This window comes from Dendrobates tinctorius, unplaced genomic scaffold, assembly GCF_039654945.1.
Source record: "Dendrobates tinctorius isolate UK_male_01 unplaced genomic scaffold, ASM3965494v1 ptg000083l, whole genome shotgun sequence".
NCBI classification, from domain to species: Eukaryota; Metazoa; Chordata; class Amphibia; order Anura; family Dendrobatidae; genus Dendrobates; species Dendrobates tinctorius.
The window spans coordinates 14,637,247-14,662,500 of record NW_027361751.1 but is presented as its reverse complement, the minus strand read 5'-3'; the positions used below and the strand labels follow the sequence as shown (position 1 = coordinate 14,662,500).

General features: G+C 41.2%; 1 protein-coding gene across 2 annotated transcripts in view; it reads left to right on the top strand.

Moving 5' to 3' along the window:
* OTP (orthopedia homeobox) overlaps positions 1–7,522 on the top strand; it is a 15,035-nt gene extending 7,513 nt beyond the window's left edge. For both annotated transcript variants that reach the window (XM_073584141.1, XM_073584142.1), the window contains exon 3: positions 5,840–7,522. In XM_073584141.1, the coding sequence (XP_073440242.1) occupies positions 5,840–6,361 (522 nt within the window). In that variant the 3' untranslated portion in view covers positions 6,362–7,522. The remainder of the gene's footprint in view (positions 1–5,839) is intronic.
* Positions 7,523–25,254: the final 17,732 nt, after the last annotated feature.

The following is a 25,254-nucleotide window of genomic DNA, read 5'->3' as shown; positions in this document are numbered from 1 at the left end:
TTGTGTCTGCAATTCTACTAATGCCCCCAACATAATGGAGCCGGGTCCTCTATTATTCCTGGAGGGTCTGCATCCCTGATAGCTGCAGCATTCCTCTGATGCCTCCCAGTATCTCCTTCTCTGCTCTCCACTCATTAAACACAAAGCGAGAGAAACACAATGGGAACGTTCTGCCTGAGACTGGGCCGCAGGCAGATGCTGGGACAAGCAGGTCCAATGGTGGGGTGAGAAAACCAAACTCCACAAGCTCAGCCATCAACCAGCAGGATTCTTCAAACAACATAATCTACCTTAATAGTTCCATCTTATATAAGATCAAAATAATTGTTATTACAAAAGAATAATATTTGTTATATTACAAAAGTAAAAAAAAATCCAAGCAATAGTAATATCATAACACCAGATGTCACCTAATAGCTGGGATCCTGACAGTATAACAGCACTATTCATCTTGGCTTTCAAAATGGCACAGCAATATAACACATCATTTTGTAATTTTCTAATCAATAAGATTCATAATAATCAAACTATTATGTTCTAACTTTCTAATAATATCATGCATCACAGTAATATAATTTATTAATAGCTCCAAATAATTTAGAAAATCAATGAATATATTTTTTTTCACAACATACAAAATAGTTACATGAAACAAAGAATCCTAATAACAATTAATATTCGTATAATACAGATATATTGGTGGTCTGTAATACTAACACATTAATAGCACAACGCAATAACTAACACAATAATTAACAGTATTAATAATATCAATAACAATAGTATTAGTATCTACAGTATAATAGACATTGGAAATTAAATACATTTCAAAAACTGAATTTGTTCTCATTAACCCTAACCTTAAAATGCCCCCTCTTATTCTTATTGTTATTATTATTATTTCATTTTTTAAGGATTCAACCCCCCTAAAAAAACAAAAATAATCACATTTTTTCAAAGCTGAAATACTAAAAAAACACGAATATCTGAATCGAATATTACAATAGCAAATTATTGGGAGAAATAAGGAAATGAACCATTTGTTTAGTCCTGTGTTTTATTATTATGTTTATTGTCATTTGTGTTTTTTCTTTGCATCTATTTAAAGTGTAGCATCCAGTATAAGTTAGAAAAATAATATTACTATCAGGTTGGATGTTTGGAATCAGATTCATTTTATTCACCTGAAATGTTTTGGAATTTCCTGATTCTGTTACTTAAATAAATAGCAATAACGAGATCCAAACAATGTAAACAATTGACACAAGTTAATCTTATAATTAATATTTCAAATAACGGTTCTACATTCGATGAGAGGTAAATCAGGCCAGGAAGGATAAAAAAAGGAAAACGATGCGGATTCTACAGATTTAATAACTTGATGACTGTGTAATTCGAGTTACAGTAAATGAAAAGGGGGCAGCTTTCCTACACATCAGCTGAACCTTTGCCGAAATCATTTCGTACAGAGTTTTGTTATCACGATTCGTTTATTAATGAATAATTTTAATTAAATTAATTTCTTTTTCTAGAGTTCCATTCATTGGAACGATGTCAGTACAACAAAATATAGGAAGACGATATACATAAAAGCAATGTATTAATATTAGAACACATTTATAGAATGTAACTGACACATGTCCAATTACTAAGGAGTCCACACACAGACAGAATCTATCTCTATATTTTTAGGCGATGTGGATTTCCTTCACTTCAGTAGGAGACCTGCAGTATTTTCACCATTGGATGGCACAGTATAAAATCAGCCCAGACCATTTCAAATGAGATCAGACTGAGAAAGCAAAAAAGCTATGTGCCTGTGCCCCCTGAAATATCTACCTGACCCCCAGGGGTGCAGAATGCTGATACAGGGTGAGGACAGGGGAATGGGGTGTGGACACGGGGGATACACATACCAGCTGTATTATTACAGAACAGAACAATAAGCCTGAGCATGTCATAATAGAGCTGATATTTCGATGCTTGTACATGTGTATATATATATATTGCTAGATATATTGATATGTACATATGTGTTTATGCTGATGTTTGTGTATGCGTGTGTTTATACTTATATAAATATATCTATATATAGAGACATAACTACACAGATATATTGATAAGTATATATATAAAAATATATCTATGCACACACACACACACATATCTATGTGCACAAATATATATGTACACACATACATACACACACACACATATATATCTATGTACACACACACACACATATATATATCTGTGTACACACACACACATATATATATATATCTATGTACACACACACACATATATATATATATCTGTGTACACACACACACACACACACATATATATATATATATCTATGTGCACACACAAATACATATATATATGTATATATATCTATGTACACAGACACACATACATATATATATCTATGTACACACACAAACATATATATATATCTATGTACACACAAATACATATATATATATGTATATATATCTATGTACACACACACATATATATATATATATATGTACACACACACACATATATATATATCTATGTACACACACATACATACACACACATATATATCTATGTACACACACACATATATATATCTATGTACACACACATACATACACACACATATATATATCTATGTACACACACACATATATATCTATGTACACACACAAACATATATATATATATCTATGTACACACACAAATACATATATATATATGTATATATATCTATGTACACACACACATATATATATATATCTATGTACACACACACACACACATATATATCTATGTACACACACACATACATACACACAATACAAACACACATACATACACACACACACATATATCTATATACACACACACATACATACACACACGCACACACATATATATCTATGTACACACACACACATATATATATCTATGTACACACACACATACATACACACACACACATATATATCTATGTACACACACACATATATACATATCTATATATATACACACACATACATACACACACACATATATATATATATCTATATATACACACACACATACATACACACACACATATATATATCTATATATACACACACACACACACACACACACATATATATATATACACACACACACACGCACACACATATATATATCTATGTACACACACAAACACACACACACATATATCTATGTACACACACATACATACACACACACACACACATATATATCTATGTACACACACACACATATATACATATCTATATATACACACACACACACACACACATATATATATATCTATGTACACACACACATACATACACACACACACATATATATCTATGTACACACACACATATATACATATCTATATATATACACACACATACATACACACACACATATATATATATCTATATATACACACACACATACACACACACACACACACACATATATATATATACACACACACACATGCACACACATATATATATCTATGTACACACACAAACACACACACACATATCTATGTACACACACATACATACACACACTCACACACACACATATATATCTATGTACACACACACACATATATACATATCTATACACACACACACACACACACACACACACACACACACACACACACACACACACACACACACATATATCTATCTATGTACACACACGATCGGGCTCTCGGATTTTCAGCACCAGGAGCTGTCCATCACAGGAGACTCTGGCCTGAATGCATCTGACCTCTTATTCCTCTTACTCCTCTTATTCCTCAGTGATTTTAGGACTGTATTTTGCTTATTAAACTGTTGCCATAATTCAGGCAACCCTCCCCCAGCTCCATCTCAGCCCTGCTCACTGTGTGTCTCGGCTCCAGTATACATTGTTTCCTCTTGTTATTATTTCGCCATTGTTCTTTCCGATGCTTTATTCGTTCTGTAAGAAGTAAATTGTGGTTTCCCAGTAAATGTTATAAATGAGACGGATCCTAATGGAGCTGTGCACTGCGATTATTTACAAAGCGATTCATTAGAATCGATGATAATATGACTTCGGGGCAGAGCTGGCACGGGCACTGTGTGTGGAGCCGAGGCTCTGGTGTGGGCATTAGATCCCCAGGGCGTGGGCACTGTGTGTGGAGCTGAGGCTCTGGTGTGGGCATTAGATCCCCAGGGCGCGGGCACTGTGTGTGGAGCTGAGGCTCTGGTGTGGCCATTAGATCCCCAGGGCGCGGGCACTGTGTGTGGAGCTGAGGCTCTGGTGTGGGCATTAGATCCCCAGGGCGCGGGCACTGTGTGTGGAGCTGACGCTCTGGTGTGGGCATTAGATCCCCAGGGCGCGGGCACTGTGTGTGGAGCTGAGGCTCTGGTGTGGGCATTAGATCCCCAGGGCATGGGCACTGTGTGTGGAGCTGAGGCTCTGGTGTGGGCATTAGATCCCCAGGGCACGGGCACTGTATGTGGAGCTGAGGCTCTGGTGTGGGCATTAGATCCCCAGGGCACGGGCACTGTGTGTGGAGCCGATGCTCTGGTGTGGGCATTAGATCCCCAGGGCATGGGCACTGTGTGTAGAGCTGAGGTTCTGGTGTGTGCATTAGATCCCCAGGGCAGGGGCACTGTGTGTAGAGCTGAGGCTCTGGTGTGGGTATTAGATCCCCAGGGCACGGGCACTGTGTGTGGAGCCAAGGCTCTGGTGTGGGCATTAGATCCCTAGGGCACGGGCACTGTGTGTGGAGCTGAGGCTCTGGAGTGGGCATTAGATCCCCAGGGCATGTGCACTGTGTGTAGGGCTGAGGCTCAGGTGTGAGCATTAGATCCCCAGGGCACGGGCACTGTGTGTGGAGCCGAGGCTCTGGTGTGGGCATTAGATCCCCAGGGCACGGGCACTGTATGTGGAGCTGAGGCTCTGGTGTGGGCATTAGATCCCCAGGGCACGGGCACTGTGTGTGGAGCCGATGCTCTGGTGTGGGCATTAGATCCCCAGGGCATGGGCACTGTGTGTAGAGCTGAGGTTCTGGTGTGTGCATTAGATCCCCAGGGCAGGGGCACTGTGTGTAGAGCTGAGGCTCTGGTGTGGGCATTAGATCCCCAGGGCATGTGCACTGTGTGTAGGGCTGAGGCTCAGGTGTGAGCATTAGATCCCCAGGGCACGGGCACTGTGTGTGGAGCCGAGGCTCTGGTGTGGGCATTAGATCCCCAGGGCACGGGCACTGTGTGTGGAGCTGAGACTCTGGTGTGAGCATTAGATCCCCAGGGCACGGGCACTGTGTGTGGAGCTGAGGCTCTGGTGTGGGCATTAGATCCCCAGGGCATGGGTATTGTGTGTGGAACTGAGGCTCTGGTGAGGGCATTAGATCCCCAGGGCACGGGAACACTGTGTTTGGACATTAGATCCCCAGATACCCAGATCCAGATACGGACTGGGACTGAAATTCATCCCTGGCATTTGAAATCACACAGGTCCATGCTGTCCCTGTCCCCAAGCACCAGATGAAATATATTACTAATATTACCTTGGATGAAGGAAAGCAAGATTTATTACATTATCAATATTATTAATGATTCCCGTGACCTGCTGGGATAAGTGATGGATATTTGGTGACTGTGCTCTGTCACAACTCAGTATGGGTGTCTTGAGAACACCAATTCTGTTAACAAGGTAGAAGCCAAAGCAGCCCATGACAAGACAGGCCCTTCTGGTATTTGCCAGAATTGCCAAATGACCAGTCCAGCCCTGCCCAGATCTATAGTAATGGAGATCTTGTTTCTTTTAGGTTTGGTTCCAGAACAGACGTGCGAAGTGGAAGAAGCGTAAGAAGACCACCAATGTGTTCCGTGCCCCTGGCACCCTGCTGCCCACACCAGGATTGCCCCAGTTCCCATCAGCTGCGGCTGCAGCAGCAGCAGCAATGGGCGATAGCCTGTGCTCCTTCCATGCCAACGATACCCGCTGGGCCACTGCCGGAATGGGGGTCTCTCAGCTCCCGTTGCCCCCTTCTCTTGGAAGGCAACAAGCAATGGCGCAATCTCTGTCTCAGTGCAGCCTGGCAGCAGGCCCCCCATCCAGCTCAATGGGGTTGTCCAATATGGGCTCCAATGGCACAGGGCTGCAGTCTCATCTCTACCAGTCCGCCTTTCCTGGCATGATGCCCACGTCACTGCAGGGTCCCAGCAACGTGTCAGGTTCCCCCCAACTCTGCAGCTCCCCGGACAGCAGTGATGTGTGGAGGGGAACCAGCATTGCCTCCTTGCGCCGCAAAGCACTTGAGCACACAGTATCCATGAGCTTTACTTAATACCCCATGTCCCCTCCTGTCCCCCCTCTGCTCTGCTCATTCATTTATCCATAGTCCCCAGGACCCCCCAGAAGTGGCTCAATGGTGATAATATGTCCCAGATATGGGTATGGGCTAGTGGTGGCAACAACTTGCCCAAGGATCCTCTATCCTTTCCCAGTTCAGCAGCTGACTACGAAAATGCAAGAACCCCCCTTTCCCAAAAAATACTAGTCCTAATACTCTAGTCATATCTAATTTGACTTAGTTATTGGCCACCAAAATAAGGGATTCTCTTAGTATATGTATAGGAGGCATCAACTCACTGTGACCTGATGGCACTTTGTAGACAAGGGTGGCTGGGAAGAAGGTGGCATACAGTAGGCTGCTTTGTGAAGAACTGAACACATTGCTGCTTGGGTCCAAAATGGATCTAGGGATATAGTGGTTTTTTTTGTAGCCCACCATTCTCCTTTATCCATGTATTCTCATCTTATCCCCAGCATCACCAATTTCCTCCAACCATTCTGCAATGGGCTCACAAAAGAAATCCATGTCCTTTCTCCCTATAGATTGTCCACAGATGGATTTCTTTTGTGACACCTGCTCTTCTCATAGGAGAAACCACAAGCCCTTTTTTTTCCTAAAACTTTTTATTTCCTACATGTAACAATATTCAGTCTTATTTCCTTTTTTTTCTTTTTTTGCTAGAGGCGAAAAGCACTTTTCTGACGATTAGCTGGCAGATTGCCTTTTTTAAGGTCCTTTAAAGCATTGCTGATGCCACTTGTGCCTGCAGACTCAGCAGGTGAATGAGTGGCATCCTCTTGGCACATGTAATTTCTTCAACCCTGGACTTTGTACAGAAAACTAATCAGCTTTTCTGCATGTGCTGGTCAAATCCACTTACAGAAAGCGGAGGCTATTTCTAATGAATGAACAAAGAAAATGTGAGATAGGATGTTTTGTGTAGATAAAGCATTCTTGTTCTATACTGGTCACCTTGTGATATGTTTTAACTTATTGTCTGTGCTAATTTATTGATTTTTAAAGGTTTTTTTTTCCATTTTCTTTTTTCTTAAATGTTTTAAGCAAATACGAAACGTTATGATTTGACATTTTCTCGACAAGTTTCTATCAATTTAATGTAAATGACAAAATAAAATCATTTTCAGTATGTGAGCTGGACAATGCGTCATTATATCAGCCTAGGTGTGAGCGGTCTGTATGTGATTGGGTGGAGACAGAATGGAAACATTTCAAGGAAATTCTATTGAAGGCTGCCAGGAAATAATGGCAATGGGGCTCTTGGATAGTACAATAGATTTTTTATTTTCAAAGAAATTAATTTGGCCTCTAGGGGCGCTGCATCAAATCTTTAAAAGTAATGGAATAGTCCATTCTGAATACAGAAAGCCCTAATTGATATTTAATGCATTGATATTTTATTCGAAGGGCATTTTATAATTAAAACATGGCATTTTTGTGTCTACTTCTTGCACCGGCCTTGTTTTGTCTATTCTTTATAAAGGTGAACAAACGTAAAAAAAAAAAGAAAAGAAAAAAAAACAACTTATAAAATAAGATAATAATTCACAAAATGTACATTAACCATTGTAAAGGGTTTTCTTTCATAATGTAATGGCTGATTAAAGGGAACAATAAATATATTATTATTATTATTATTATTATTATCATTATTATTATTATTATTTTTAGAGCCCCATTGATTCCATGGTGCTGTTTATAATGTAATCGCTGATTAAACAGAACAATAAATATATTATTATTATTATTATTATTTTTAGAGCCCCATTGATTCCATGGTGCTGCTGATGATGTAATGGCTGATTAAAGAGAACAATAAATATATTATTATTATTTATTTTTAGAGCCCCATTGATTCCACGGTGCTGTATATAATGTAATGGCTGATTAAAGAGAACAATAAATATATTATTATTATTATTATTATTATTTTTAGAGCCCCATTGATTCCATGGTGCTGCTTATAATGTAATGGCTGATTAAAGACGACAATAAATATATTATTATTATTATCATTTTTAGAGCCCCATTGATTCCATGGTGCTGTTTATAATGTAATGGCTCATTAAAGAGAACAATAAATATATTATTATTATTATTTTTAGAGCCCCATTGATTCCACGGTGCTGTTTATAATGTAATGGCTGATTAAGGAGAACAATAAATATATATATTATTATTATTTTTAGAACCCCATTGATTCCATGGTGCTGTTTATAATGTAATGGCTCATTAAAGAGAACAATAAATATATTATTATTATTATTATTTTTCGAGCCCCATTGATTCCACGGTGCTGCTGCTGATGTAATGGCTAATTAAAGAGAACAATAAATATATTACTATTATTTATTTTTAGAGCCCCATTGATTCCACGGTGCTGTATATAATGTAATGGCTGATTAAAGAGAACAATAAATATATTATTATTATTATTATTATTATTATTATTATTATTTTTAGAGCCCCATTGATTCCATGGTGCTGCTTATAATGTAATGGCTGATTAAAGAGAACAATAAATATATTATTATTATTATTATTATTTTTAGAGGCCCATTGATTCCACGGTGCTGTTTATAATGTAATGGCTCATTAAAGAGAGCAATAAATATATTATTATTTATTTTTAGAGCCCCATTGATTCCATGGTGCTGTTTATAATGTAATGGCTGATTAAGGAGAACAATAAATATATCATTATTATTATTATTTTTAGAGCCCCATTGATTCCATGGTGCTGTTTATAATGTAATGGCTGATTAAGGAGAACAATAAATATATTATTATTATTATTATTATTATTATTATTATTATTATTATTATTTTTAGAACCCCATTGATTCCATGGTGCTGCTTATAATGTAATGGCTGATTAAGGAGAACAATAAATATATTATTATTATTATTATTTTTAGAACCCCATTGATTCCATGGTGCTGCTTATAATGTAATGGCTCATTAAAGAGAACAATAAATATATTATTATTTATTTTTAGAGCCCCATTGATTCCACGGTGCTGTTTATAATGTAATGGCTGATTAAACAGAACAATAAATATATTATTATTATTATTATTTTTAGAGCCCCATTGATTCCATGGTGCTGCTTATAATGTAATGGCTGATTAAGGAGAACAATAAATATATTATTATTATTATTTTTAGAACCCCATTGATTCCATGGTGCTGCTTATAATGTAATGGCTCATTAAAGAGAACAATAAATATATTATTATTTATTTTTAGAGCCCCATTGATTCCACGGTGCTGTTTATAATGTAATGGCTGATTAAACAGAACAATAAATATATTATTATTATTATTTTTAGAGCCCCATTGGTTCCATGGTGCTGCTTATAATGTAATGGCTGATTAAGGAGAACAATAAATATATTATTATTATTATTTTTAGAACCCCATTGATTCCATGGTGCTGCTTATAATGTAATGGCTCATTAAAGAGAACAATAAATATATTATTATTTATTTTTAGAGCCCCATTGATTCCACGGTGCTGTTTATAATGTAATGGCTGATTAAACAGAACAATAAATATATTGTTACTATTTATTTTTAGAGCTCCATTGATTCCATGCTGCTGTAAATGAGAAGGGGTAACATAGAAATTACAATGACATGCTGGTACAGAGGGGAGAGGACCCTGCCCTTTCGGGCTTACAGTCTATAGGATAATGGGGAAGGAGACCGTAGGTTGGGGGGTTGCGGCAGCTCCCCATATATAAGGTAGAAGCTTGGTAAAAAACCTAGACCATAAAACAAAATGGAAATCCATTTTAATTGCATAAATAGCATGTAGCTACTCTAGATAGTAGGTTCTCTATTGGGCATCTTTCTCTAAAACACATAAAAACCTCTTATCACGAATACATGCTAAGCTTAAACTGTAAAGCGCTGTGGAATATGTGGCGCTATATAAATAAATATTATTATTAAGTTGATTAAGTTGATTTGCTATATTGTTTAATGTATGGAAACTGGTTGAACGCTGTTATTATTTCCATAGCTAGAAATGATTTTGCAGAATTACTGCCTAATAGCACAATAGAAAATAAGATGGAAACCGTTATAAATAATACAGGGAAATACAATACAATTTCTATTTTAAACAAGATTTAATGTCTCGGAAAAAATAAATGTCAATGCTACAAAATCACTGAAGTTAACTGATAGATCATAACTGAAGACGCATAGATTTAGATAGAAATAGAATATTATTGTTTGACATCCCGTAGGTCCCTTATTGAAAATTCAAAATTTGCTAATTTTTACTACTGATATTGGGAAAATAATTATATTACATTCATTTACAAACGGTATCGTAGCAAAAAAAAAATAATTATATTAGGTAAATAAAGTATTATAATTCTGCTATACAATAGTAAATGCTGTCCATTCCAGCTGGTTTCCTGCTGATACATGAGCTACAGAACACTTTTATATTTATCATAAAAGTCCTACTTGAACATATGAGGATTATTTTTAAATACTATTTTTTTGCCTATTACACTTGTTTTATTAAATATGAAATAACAATACACAGTGACTATGCTGTGAATAAAATGGTCAGAGCAGAAGAATGTTTTATAGAACTGTCTGAAGGTTAGAGCTAATAAAAGTTTAATAAAAGTTAAACTTTATGGAGATAGAAGGAATCAGTTTGTCTTGATGGGATATTGTTTTAAAGAAATATACTTTTTTTAGCCAAGTACTATAATCTCATTTATTTTAATTTTGAAAATCTCCTTCTTTTAAATGCAGGAAAATACTAAGAATACAATATGAGACATGAAATATAGCTGGATGTTTATTATGCAAATTCTCAAATATGTAGCAGTGATTTAGATGTTTGCTGATAATACTTGAAAATGTACTGGACAGAATGAAGCCTTGACTATATTCCATATATATGGCGAGCATAGGATAATAGGCCAATAAGCACAGATAGATAGAAGAAAAAAACAATAAAGGATAAGTGCAAGGCACAGTAAAATGAGCATAAAACATGAATATTTTATTGAATATTTAAAAAATAACATAACATGTAAGACACAATATTGTCAAGACTGGTGAGCAATAAATGCAGACTAAATATTAATATCTGCACAACGTGATACAGGCATTTGATAATAAAGTGTGCACAGTTTAGTCACAATGTTGCAGATGGATACCCATATATATAAGTATGATAAATAGTATTAAGGCTCAGTAACATAGAGTATCATGGAGTGAAAATAGTATACATGTAGTGAGTAAAAAATGTAAATATGCACAGTGGCATGAAAAAGTCAAGAGAAGAACCGTACCCGACGTGTGTTCCGCACCTAGCTTGGTCAAGGGGTCATTATTATCAAATGCTTATATCATGTTGTGCAAATATTTATATTTACTATGCATTTATTTCCCACCAGTCTTGATAATATTATGCTTTGCATGTTATGTCCAATTTTATATATTAAAAAAAATATACCTATTTTCCTATACCTATATACCTATTTTATTCTGATTTTACTGTACCTTGCACCTTGTTTTTTCTTATATTCCATATCTATAGCATAGTGATAGTGAAGGTGGAACATTTCCATAGGACCATATACAGTATAATAAGTAACATATAGACATAAAATGGTGGATAAAGTTCAGAAAGCGTAAATCACAGTTTTTTTTTTAAATAGATACAACATACAGGACTGAGATGTAGGGGGTGGGAACAAAAAAAGATGCAAACATTTCTAGAGGATGATCCAGTCCTTCTTATTGAAACTCAAGAGTAATAAAAGTGTACAACATAAAATATGGGTAGGAACCCAAAAATATGGACTGATCTTTTACTATATTGGATGCCACAGTATCTTTACTGTACATAGGGTGAACTTCCCGCTTAGGAGTTAGGTGCATTGTTTGTGTACTTCTAGGGAAGATGTTGCTCTAAAATAATGCATCCGGCAAAGGGACATGGTGACCATTATAGTTTGGGTAAAAGTTGTATGTTTGTCCCATGTTAAACCCTGAAGTGGCAATGGTTGTGTCCTCGAGACCTAAATCTTATGCCCAATCTCATTGCATATTTCCATCTTTATGGTAACTCATCACTCACAAACTGAGCATCAAATAACAAAATCAAGAATGATCTCTTATGCTATGAATTTATTTCTTCATCTGGAACATTATGGTAAAACTCCATTTAGTCTATGTAGAAAAAATAATCTCATTATCTGGAAGAAAACAGTTGTACACAAATCTAGTAAAATATAGGAAACAAATACACAGTACATAGATAGACTGGCTCAAATTTGGCTGTTCCAGAAATCTACAGGAAGCTGCTCCTTCTTTTTTTTGGTGCAATTCAGTTTAGACACATGTATAATTATTTTGTGCCAAGAAGAACAGATTTGTGTTACTCACTAGACACTTTTTGCTTAAGAGAAAATGATTGGCAAAAAGTAAGAAAAAAAATTGTCAGAAATGTCAAAATATTTGCAAGATCTAGTGCCAAATGTAACAGAGTGGTCGCCCTGTGATAACTTCTTGTAAGGAGTAAATGTTATGCTAACTCTCCTATCCCAGTAAAGGACTGCATTTTGTTGGTTGTTTTTGCCCTGTACAAATAATTTTAATATGATGTACAGTATACATTTAGTTATTTGCATAATTCTGTATAATGTGATATTGTTTATGGATAGTAAATGTTGTAGAGGATATTGCAGTGGAAAGCAGACAGAATGCAGCTGAAGCCACATGATGTGCAAAGGGAGCCTGCTCCATGGATCCAGAAATTGTAATGAAAGCCAATGGGCTACAAGATTAAAGCACCAAGAGCCTGAGAAGCGTTACAGAAAGAGACCAGATTTCACCAAACTGAGGAATAACAACAAACTGCAAGGTGGTGAGACCAGAGTACTGTGCAAGTTACAGACTGGGACCTGATCGCTAGGACAGTGGGATGGTCAGGACTCGGAGTAGTAAGCCTGGGACAGTGGTAACAAACCTTTGAGAGGTAAATGGTTAAGTTACTTGTCCTGGCAGGACCTGAAATTTAAGCTGAGCTACAAGAGAGACTGCTTGTGATCTAGAGGTCAACCGAGTGAAGTCAGCCCAAAGGTTCTCTGTGTGGGATGCTGCTGAAGCTACATCAAACAAATGTGTCCAACATCCAGGCCTAGTTAGCGTAAAGGTACCATTACACATAGCGACACTCCAGCGATCCCGACAACGATATGTCCTGGTAAGGATCACTGGTGCGTCGCTACTTGGTCGCTAGGAAGCTGTCAGACAGGCAGATCTACTCAACGACCGCTGGTGAGGTCGCTGTTGCGTCACAAAATCTGTGACGTTTCTGATATCTCGCTAACGATCTTGCTATGTGAGATGGGGCCTTAAGAGGGTCTAAGAAATCCAATTAGGAAACAGTATTGGGTGAGCTATGTGTGTGTGCTCAAACGAGGAACAGGCTGTTGTTAGGTTCTGTGGAGGATGATTCATATACCTTTGAGCTTGTAAATTGCTACAGTAAGGTCTGGTTGCTCTACAGATCTAAGACTAGCCTGGAGGAAAATGGACTAGGTGCAGAAAAAAAAGAGGCTAGTTTCACACTTGCTTTGTTTTGCAGCGCGTTTTTCCCGCAAAAAAACGCATTGAAAAAACGCATACATAAGCATACAACTGCTGCGTTTTTTTCAAGCATTTTTATGAGCATGCATGAAAAAAATGCAGCGTTTTTATGCGTTTGTATGCGTTTTTAGTGCGTTTTTACCGCGTTTGCGTTTTTTTCCAACATTTTTAGGTGGCCCCTCACACTACCCAAACCATGACTTTACTAACCCTAACCCTGACCCTAACCCTAACCCTAACCCTGACCCTAACCCTAACCCTAACCCTGACCCTAACCCTTAACCAAATCATACTTAACCTTAACCCAAACCCTAAACCCTAACTAACCCTAACCCTAACCCTGACCCTAACCCTAACCCTAACCCTGACCCTAACCCTAACCCTAACCCTAACCTGACCCTAACCCTAACCCTAACCCTGACCCTAACCCTTAACAAAGCCATACTTAACCCTAACCCTGACCCTAACCCTAACCCTAACCCTAACCCTGACCCTAACCCTTAACCAAACCATACTTTAACCCTAATCCTGACCCTAACCCTAACCCTAACCCTGACCCTAACCCTTAACAAAACCATACTTAACCCTAATCCTGACCCTAACCCTGACCCTAATCCTTAACAAAACCATACTTAACCCTAACCCTGACCCTAACCCTAACCCTGACCCTAACCCTAACCCTAACCCTAACCCTGACCCTAACCCTTAACAAAACCATACTTAACCCTAATCCTGACCCTAACCCTGACCCTAACCCTTAACAAAACCATACTTAACCCTAACCCTGACCCTAACCCTAACCCTGACCCCAACCCTAACCCTGACCCTAACCCTAACCCTAACCCTAACCCTAACCCTGACCCTAACCCTTAACAAAACCATACTTAACCCTAATCCTGACCCTAACCCTGACCCTAACCCTTAACCAAACCATACTTAACCCTAACCCTGACCCAAACCCCAACCCTAACCCTGACCATAACCCTAACCCTAAACCCCTTAACTAACCCTAACTCTAACCCAAACCCCTAAATTCCATGGTTAAAAAAAAAAAACGCATATGCAAAAAAACGCATACATGAGCATGCCAGTGCGCACATATGCACATCCATAGGCTATAATGGCCATTTTTAGCGCAAAACGTGCGCATATGTGCGCATGCGCTTTTTTGCAGGGCCAAAAAATGCAACATGCTGCGTCTGGAAAATACCCCAAAAAAACGCAGCGCATGAAAATCGCATACATGCGCTGACCAGTGCGCAGGTATGCGCACCCATGTTAAATATAGGGGAAAAAACGCATGCGCAGGTATGCGTTTTTTTCCAGCGCTAAAAAACGCAAATGTGAAACCAGCCTAAGGCCTCTTTCACACATCAGCTTTTTGCTATCAGTTGCAATCCGTCAAATTTTGAAAAAAATGGATCCGGCGACTGATGCCACTGGATCCGTTTTTTTCTCATCGACTTGTATTAGGCTGGTTTCACACTTGCGTTTTTTTTCGCGGTATTTTAGCGCTAAATAGCGCATGCGTTTTTTTCCTATACTTTGCATGGGATGCGCTTATGTGCGCATACACATGCGTTTGTACGCGTTTTTCCGCGCATGCGTTTTTTTGCGGTATGCGCTCGGGCGCACAAAATGCAACCTGTTGCATTTTTTGTGCGTCCGACTTGCCTCAAAAAAACGCATGCGCGCGCAATGCGTTTTTTTACAGCAAGACACCCATTATAGTCTATGGTGAGCATATGTGCGCATTGGCATGCTTATGTATGCGTTTTTTTGCACATGCGTTTTTTTTTTTACCATTAGTTTAGACCAGTGGTCCCCAACCTTTTTTGCACCAGGGACCGGCTTGAACCAAGACCATTCTTCCATGGCCGGCAGGGCGGGGATGGAGGTGTGACAGGGGCGGGGCTTTGGTCATAAGGGGGCGGGGCTATGGACGCGGTTGTAGTTTAGCAGTGCATATTTATCATTTAATTATAACATTTTTAATGTGACTCAACTCACCATAGGTTTTGAATGAGTGGGAGCACCTGGCTTGTTTCTGTTTCAGTGGGAGCACTGGGCTACTTCTACTGATGACCGTCACTGCTAATGATGATTGGAACCTACAAGGAAATGGAGCATTGAACACTTAAGAACAATTGTAGTGGAGTACTGTACATGCTGATTATTTTCTAATCATCAGAAAATGTATGTGTGGTCCCCCCCATCCAGCTCTGTGTGGCTCCCCCTGTTGTATGCATGGCTCCCCTGTCCCATCCTGTATACATGGCTCTGCTCCCACTCTCCCATCCTGTATACATGGCTCCGCTCCCATCCTCCCATCCTGTATGCATGGCTCTGCTCCCACTCTTCTATCCTGTATACATGGCTCCCCTGTGCCATCCTGTATGCATGGCTCCACTCCCACTCTCCCTCCCTTGTATACATGGCTCCGCTCCCACTCTCCCGGCCTCCCTTGTATATATGGCTCCGCTCCCACTCTCCTTCCCTTGTATATATGGCTCTGCTTCCACTCTCCCGGCCTCCCTTGTATATATGGCTCTGCTCCCAGTCTCCCTCCCCTGTATATATGGCTCTGCTCCCACTCTCCCTCTCTTGTATATATGGCTCTGCTCCCACTCTCCCTCCCTTGTATATATGGCTCCGCTCCCATTCTCCCTCCCTTGTATATATGGCTCCGCTCCCATTCTCCCTCCTGTGTATATGGCTCCGCTCCCACTCTCCCTCCTGTATATATGGCTCCGCTCCCATTCTCCCTCCCTTGTATATATGGCTCCGCTCCCACTCTCCCTCCCCTGTGTATATGACTCCGCTCCCATTCTCCCTCCCCTGTGTATATGACTCCGCTCCCACTCTCCCTCCTGTATATATGGCTCCGCTCCCATTCTCCCTCCCCTGTATATATGGCTCCGCTCCCACTCTCCCTCCCCTGTATATATGGCTCCGCTTCCAGTCTCCCTCCCATGTGTATATGGCTCCGCTCCCACTCTCCCTCCCCTGTGTATATGACTCCGCTCCCACTCTCCCTCCCCTGTATATATGGCTCCGCTCCCACTCTCCCTCCTGTATATATGGCTCCGCTCCCACTCTCCCTCCCCTGTATATATGGCTCCGCTCCCAGTCTCCCTCCCCTGTGTATATGGCTCCGCTCCCACTCTCCCTCCCCTGTGTATATGACTCCGCTCCCACTCTCCCTCCCCTGTATATATGGCTCCGCTCCCACTCTCCCTCCCCTGTATATATGGCTCCGCTCCCACTCTCCCTCCTGTATATATGGCTCCTCTCCCACTCTCCCTCCTGTATATATGGCTCCTCTCCCACTCTCCCTCCCCTGTATATATGGCTCCGCTCCCACTCTCCCTCCCCTGTGTATATGGCTCCGCTCCCACTCTCCCTCCCCTGTGTATATGACTCCGCTCCCACTCTCCCTCCCCTGTATATATGGCTCCGCTCCCACTCTCCCTCCTGTATATATGGCTCCGCTCCCACTCTCCCTCCCCTGTATATATGGCTCCGCTCCCACTCTCCCTCCCCTGTATATATGGCTCCGCTCCCAGTCTCCCTCCCCTGTGTATATGGCTCCTCTCCCACTCTCCCTCCCCTGTGTATATGGCTCTGCTCCCACTCTCTCTCCCTTATATTTATGGCTCCGCTTGGCTCCCCCATCCTCCCCATCATACTTACCCTTCCCGTCGCTGCACGTCCCTGCATCTCGCGGCGCTTCAGCTCCTGTGCGGAGCGGTCACGTGCTACCGCTCATTAAGGTCTATGAATATGGACGCCACGCCTATGGGAGATGAGTGGCGTCCATATTCATGACCTTAAATGAGCGGTAGCATGTGACCGCTCAGCGCTGGATGCAGCCGCCGCGGGATGAAGCCGCCGCGGGATGCAGGGTGAGTATCAGCTGCTGCACCGCCCCCCGGCTCCCCTTGTGTCCGCGGACCGGCAAGGGCACTGCAACGGCCCGGTGCTGGGCCGCGGACCGGCGGTTGGGGACCCCTGGTTTAGACAATGGAATTTAGGGGTTTGGGTTAGAGTTAGGGTTAGTTAAGGGGGTTTAGGGTTAGGGTTAGGGTTAGGGTCAGGGTCAGGGTTAGGATCAGGGTATGGTTTGGTTAAGGGTTAGGGTTAGGGTCAGGGTCAGGGTTAGGGTTAGGGTTAGGGTCAGGGTTAGGGTTAGGGTCAGGGTCAGGGTTAGGGTTAGGGTTAGGGTCAGGGTCAGGGTTAGGGTTAGGATCAGGGTATGGTTTGGTTAAGGGTTAGGGTTAGGGTCAGGGTTAGGGTTACGGTTAGGGTCAGGGTTAGGGTTAGGATCAGGGTATGGTTTGGTTAAGGGTTAGGGTTAGGGTCAGGGTCAGGGTTAGGGTTAGGGTTAGGGTTAGTAAAGTCATGGTTTGGGGTAGTGTGAGGGGCCACCTAATGTTGGAAGAAAAAGCAAACGCGGTAAAAACGCACTAAAAACGCATACAAACGCATAAAAACGCTGTGTTTTTTTCATGCATGCTCATAAAAATGCTTGAAAAAAACGCAGCATCTGTATGCGTTTGTATGCATTTTTTCAATGCGTTTTTTGCGGGAAAAACGCGCTGCAAAAAAAAGCAAGTGTGAAACTAGCCTTTGCGACTGATTGCGACGGATGGCCTCACGTTTCATTCGTCGTTCGCTGGATCCGTCGAAAATTGTCCGTCGGCCGGAGACGACAGACAAAGTAATATTTTTTGCCTACGTCAAAAAATCGGACAGCTACGGATCCGTCGTAATCCTTCAAATGTCAACAGTTTGTACACATCAATTGCATCATTTCCGGTCATATGATCGGCCTGGGCATTGTTAAGAGCGCCACCATAGACGCAGCGCTCATTCACTGCACAGGCACGGCGGTGCCTGGATCCCCCACTGCGCCACCAATGATCGTAAGTAATATCCCTTAAAGGGACCACCACTATACCACCAATGAAATCCCCCCTTTTTTTTTTACATACTTATGGGGATATTTTTCTTATTCAATACAGCTTGGGCACATTTCCACAATTTTGGCTTCCCTGGAATCAGGACCACTGGCCACAGAGGTATTTAATCCTGTGCACAATACCTAACACCTTCCCACTGTTCTCATTTATACTCCTGTATACACTAAGCAATCGCCAAGAGCCATAAGAATAACTGTATTAGTATGATGTATTGTGCTGTACTCCCTATATTATATGGCTTATATAATACCTTTCGGTTCAGCAATGACAACTATTTTTTTATCCTAATATGGCTATATTGAGATATATGTATACTGACAATGCAGGCAGAAATATATACCTCCCTAAGAGGATACACATTTTTTGGTGCCTATCTAACTATGCTTCCATTTAGTCCCCACCTACAGGACGATCTACATACTTTAGAAATATTGCCTTGCAGTGACATTATTTACCCGGTGACCACAATCTCCCTCCTTGAAAGGGGTATGACCTCATTTCAATATTTCCTTTATTTCAATATTTCCTTTAGTTAGTGGTATTTTGTCTGCCGCCATGCCCTTTTTTTCTCCTCTTTTCTTGTTGCAAAATATCTCTATGTCCTCAAATGATCATACGGCATTTTATTTATCGTATATGCACCTTTTGGAGATACTTGTTCTGCATTTTGTATATTGTATATATTATGTATATATTTCCTTGATCTTTACTGTATATATCTTATTTTTTCAGCGACTATGTGATAAAGGCCGTTGTGAGGCCGAAACGTCAGCTGTCGCTTCTTCACCATCAAATATAAATAAAAATATTTCACTTTGAGCAAAATTAACGTGTGCAGTGACTCTATATCAAACGTAATCCGTCAAATGACCGAATCCGGGGATGGATTCTGTTCTTTTAAACTTTGCATGCTCCAATTTACTATTGCCTGTACTCCCTGCCCAACCTGTACTCCCTGCCCTCTACCACCAGTCTCCTGACACACCCATCATGCCCCAAATACAACCCTCTTCTCCACCCACCACCTCTTCTGTCTCCCAATCCTTCCACTCCATCTCTCAAACCTTACCAAATCCCATCCCTACTCCCGTTTTTTTTTCCACCCATCCTCTTGGCTTCTCTACCCCTTCACCTTTACCTTTACCTTTCGATCCGTCACCACCACAATCCGCTCTCCATACTCCCACTATCGAAGTGGTCCGATTTGTCAGCCCCTCCAGTACAATCTCCACCCCAAACTATCTTAATTTATAATTCTTTAATAAATACAAATATTTTTTTTACAATAAGCTTTATTGTCTTTCATTTATTTAATGATAAGGTACAATACTTTGGGTAAGGTCCAATACTTTGGGTAACAAGGTCCAATACTTGGGGTAACAAGGTACAAAACTTTGGTTAAAATAGAAAAAATTCATGGTTTAAATAACGGATCTGTCGAAAAACGGAAGAAACGGATGAAAAAACTGATGTGACGGATCAGTTTTTTCACAGGATCCGCTAGTTGGATCTGTCGCATTAGTTTTGCATAATCTGCGACGGATCCGTCGATCTATCAAGCCACCGGATTGTGACTGATGGCAAAAAACTGATGTGTGAAAGGGGCCTAAGAGTGGCGCAGTAAGAGGCATTGAGAATCAGGACCAAGGTGGATGAGGCTACTCCCCTGTCTGGAGAGAGTGCACCTTACAGCATGAACAGATGGAACTGATATGATTACAGAATCTACTCCAGTTTATGATAAATTCTTGTGTGTACGTGAAGTTAGGATCATTCTGGAGGCATAATATCCTGTTTGATGTTTAAATAGGTTTTTAGATCACCTGCACAGACCCCATAGGGCTATTGACAAGATTGACATTTTGTTCTTGTTTAATAGAAATAGTGTAGAGGGGTCATACACTGGATCGGTATGACATTCTTTACAGGCTCTTTGAACTGGGTGAAACTTGGTGGTGTAGCACTCCCCATAAAGAGTTAAGAGTGATACAACACTTACGTCATAGGATCTCGGGTAAGGCCAGATCTGATGTGAGTGGGAGACACCGGAAGTGACGTTTGCGCTTCACGCGGCACTCTCTGCGTTCCATGAACCGGAAGTGCTGCAGATGCAGTCCAGCGGCCGGAAGCACGCCACGAGACAGAGCGCGCGCTGATACAAAAGGACAGGTAGGAGTTCGCTATGCTAATGGCAGCATATTTTGGAATAGGATAGACGTCCTCCTCCCCTGATGATTCAACTAAGATGAAACGCGTTGGGAGACGCTATTGTTTTGAACCGGTGGCATAGTGAGAAGTTTACCCCACTGAGGTTTGATTGGGCATCTCGGCTACAGAGAGTGGTGGAATGGCTCCAACCCGATGGCTGAGTATAAACTGATTTATTGTGTCAATATGCAACCTTGGGAAGTTGTGAAACGTTTATCAGAGAGGTCTGGTGAATGGGTCCGCTAGGCATAGATGTTTGACTTTTCCAAAGTTGCAATTGTATATTTGTCTGCTGTTTTTTGATGTAAACTGACACTAAGATTCAGTCTCTATTTCCTGACTGTCGGCGTAGCGGTATCACTGCCATTGCCTTCGCTCAGCATTGAGACAAAGATTTGTGTGACCTGAATAAGGGATTGATATACTATAGACTTCTTTATGTTCTGCATTGAGTGTTTTAACTCTGGAGATATATATATATATATATATGGTACACTTTGCTTCAAAAAATGGTACAAGAGGATAAGTTCAAACTGGTTTGGAAATAAAACCCTCTATATTTATGAAGGTACCATGATGACAAAATGTAATTCCATTGAATAGAAATGCTAAATGGTGTTTATGGTAAGTAAATGTCACCTTATAGCTTCTCTTGAAAACAAAGTGGATGGTAACAGGTCCTAATATTAATCAAGGTTAGTCCCATGTGCATTTACATAAGCCGTTGATTAAAGACGGATAAGGGACATGATACTAGGCCCAATTTGGGCATATAGGCAGGATACTGCTGCGTTTCGTTTATTGCACTGATCTGGGTTTTTTTTTGTGCATTAGTGCACTTTACGTTTTTGGCTGTGAATTTTTAGAATCATTTAATAAAGGTTACATTTTATAATTCTCTATTCCCAAACAGCTACTAGCACAGATGGAACCGAGTAGGCAATCTGGCACCTTAGTGAAAGAAACTTATCAGTGGAGACAGCATCTTGGAATAGCAGAGACTAGTAGGCTGCCAGGTTCCATAATACAGACGAGCTGAGGGTGCGAACAGCACCTTGGAGTAGCAGAGGAAAGTAGGATGCAGGATGGCAGGTACCACAATGCAATGGAGTTGAGGGTGTGACAATACCTTGAAGTAGCAGAGATGAGAAGGCTGGCAGGTATCTTGATACAGCAGTTGAGGGTGTATACAACATCTAGAACTGCAGTTCTGTTAGTACTGTTAGTGGAGTTGGATGTTTGGTAGAACTCTGAAGCAGCTGAGTAGAAAAATTAGGTATCTGGCTTTAACAACACCAAGTCGGAAGTGTAGATTGACTATTGGAAAACATGTGGAAGCAGTGTGCACTACCATATGAATATTTGGGTCGTGCACAGCTATCTGAGCTGGGCTTAAAAGGCCTAGGATGATGACATTATAGGTGTATGCACCTACTTACCTAGTGCCATTCCAGTGCTTTCTTACTGTTGTTTCAGCGCTACCTCAGCATGACCACTGAGTCCAGTGATTCATCACTGCCGCCTCATCAACCAGTGAGGACCAGCAGCAAGACAGTGCTGGAGAAGCAGTCAGACTGATACAGGCAATACAAAATATAAATGTGTTGCTATCCTTTTGGCCTGAACGTACCTTTTGGGCAGGAGTGGGCAATGATTTTTCCCTTGAGGCCTCATGGGTGACCGTGACTGTTGTAGAGCGCTAAACCAATAGAAATTAATTCTGCTCAATAATAATATTAACATATTAATTATAATTATTTATATTATTAATGATTGTATCACTTAATATTGAGCAGAATTAAGTATGCTGACACCTACTATATACCATATGAACCCACACGCAGCCCCCTATGTACCATATGAGCCCATACACACAGCCTCCTACATACCATTAAAGCCTGCATACAGGCCTTTATATACAGTATGAGCCCCTATAGCTTCTTATATACAATATGAACCACCACATAGCTCCCTATACACAGTATGAGCCACCACAAAGATTCCTATATTCAGTATGAGCCACTACATAGCCTCCTATATACAGTACAATTCCTCACATAGCCTTATATATATATAGTATGATCCCCCACATAGTCTCCTGTACACAGTGTAAGGCCTATTTCACACATCAGTTTTTTCCCATCAGTCAAGATCCGCCAATTTTTGTAAAAAACGGATCCACCAAAAAAGGGGCGGATCCGTTTTTTACACCCATAGACTTACATTATTGGCGGATCCTGACTGACGGTAGTCCGTCACACCCGTTACAGTACGGATCCGCCAAGATTTTAGCGGCACCCGGGAGGATGGGACGGACCCTGCAACGTTTTTTTGCAGTGACGGTCCGCTATTTTCACTCCGGGAGGCATTTTAACCCTTGACTACCATCCTGGGAGCCGCTAAAATATTCTCTCTCTCGCCGGGATCCCGTGATGTCCTCCCTCACGCCGGGATCCCGCGATTTCCTCCCTCACGCCGGGATCCCACGATGTCCTCCCTCACGCCGGGATCCCGCGATGTCCTCCCTCACGCCGGCATCCTGCGACGTCCTCCCTCACGCCGGGATCCCGCGATGTCCTCCCTTACGCCGGGATCCCGCGATGTCCTCTACTACATCAGCGATTTTTCACCGCGGCTCCCTTAACTTTACCAGATCAGCGGATCCCAACGCTCCAACGGACCGCTGGCTCCGTTGGTTTTTCGACGCCTACGGATGCGTTCTCCTTCATTTTGGCGGATTTCAACTGACAACAAAAAACGTAAGTGTGAAACAGGCCTAAGCTGCCACACAGCCTCCTATATGCAGTGTGAGCCCCACATAGCCTTCTATATACAGTATGGGCCACCACATAGCCTTCTATATATAGTATGATCCACCACAAAGCATTCTATACACAGTGTAAACCTCCCACACAGCCTCCTATATGGAGTGTGAGCCCCAACATAGCCTCCTATATGCAGCATGAGACTCGCATAGCCTCCATACACACAGGGTGAGCCCCCATATATACAGTGTGAGTTCCTACATAGTCTCCCTATATACATAGTGAGCCCCACATAGCCACACTATATACAGCGTGAGCCTCACAGAGCCTCCACATATACAGTGTGAGCCCCCACATAGCCTTCACATATACAGTGTGATTCCCCACTTAGCCTCCATATATACATACAGATATCACATACATAGGAAAAAAACCCCAACAACACATACTCACCTCACTCACATTTCTCCGTCTTTCTGCTCCTGTCTCAGCAGCAGCAGCGTAATGAAATTACATAATAGCTTCTGCCGTCTCACACACTGAATAGTGGAATATGAAGCTGGTGGCCCCATACTACACCAATGCATTCACCGCTGTCTGCTTCGTTAGGATGCAGGAGGTTGTGGGGTATGGACGGCGGCGAGGGAGGGAACGGCGGGGCATTGTTCCAGCCCTTCAGCTATCTCGGTCCGTGTGCCAGACTAGAACAGCCAAAGGGCCGGCTACAGTTTGCCCAAGTCTACTTTAGGGTATGTTCCCACATGGCAGATTTGTCACAGAATTTTCTGCAGCTGACAATCTATTCCTTATATTTCAATGGGGTTGATTCTGCTTAATCTTTATGGCATTATGCAATTTGATTCAGATGAATGGGACAGAAATGTTTGCAATACATTTGCTTTGTGTGAATATATCCTGATATTCCTATTCGATGTAATATAAGCTATACGGTAAGCAATGCTCTTACACAAATTGGAGACAAGAAAGCGTTTGTATATTTCAAAATGTCTTTGCATGATATGTCAGCTTTATTCTAGCACATACACCCCCGATCATTCTTCCCACGGATATGATCAAAGTCCAATTTGGACTGAAACGTTGGCCAGCTTACTATGTATAGAGCAATATGCTATGATTTTTCTTGAATCACATTGTGGAATTATATTCCCTACCACAGAGGCATCCAACCCAAGCAAGAGACTCAACCATATTGTTGAAGCAAATTCAGATTAATCCCAGCATCCAGCATCGGACACAAAAACTTCCATTTATGATATTG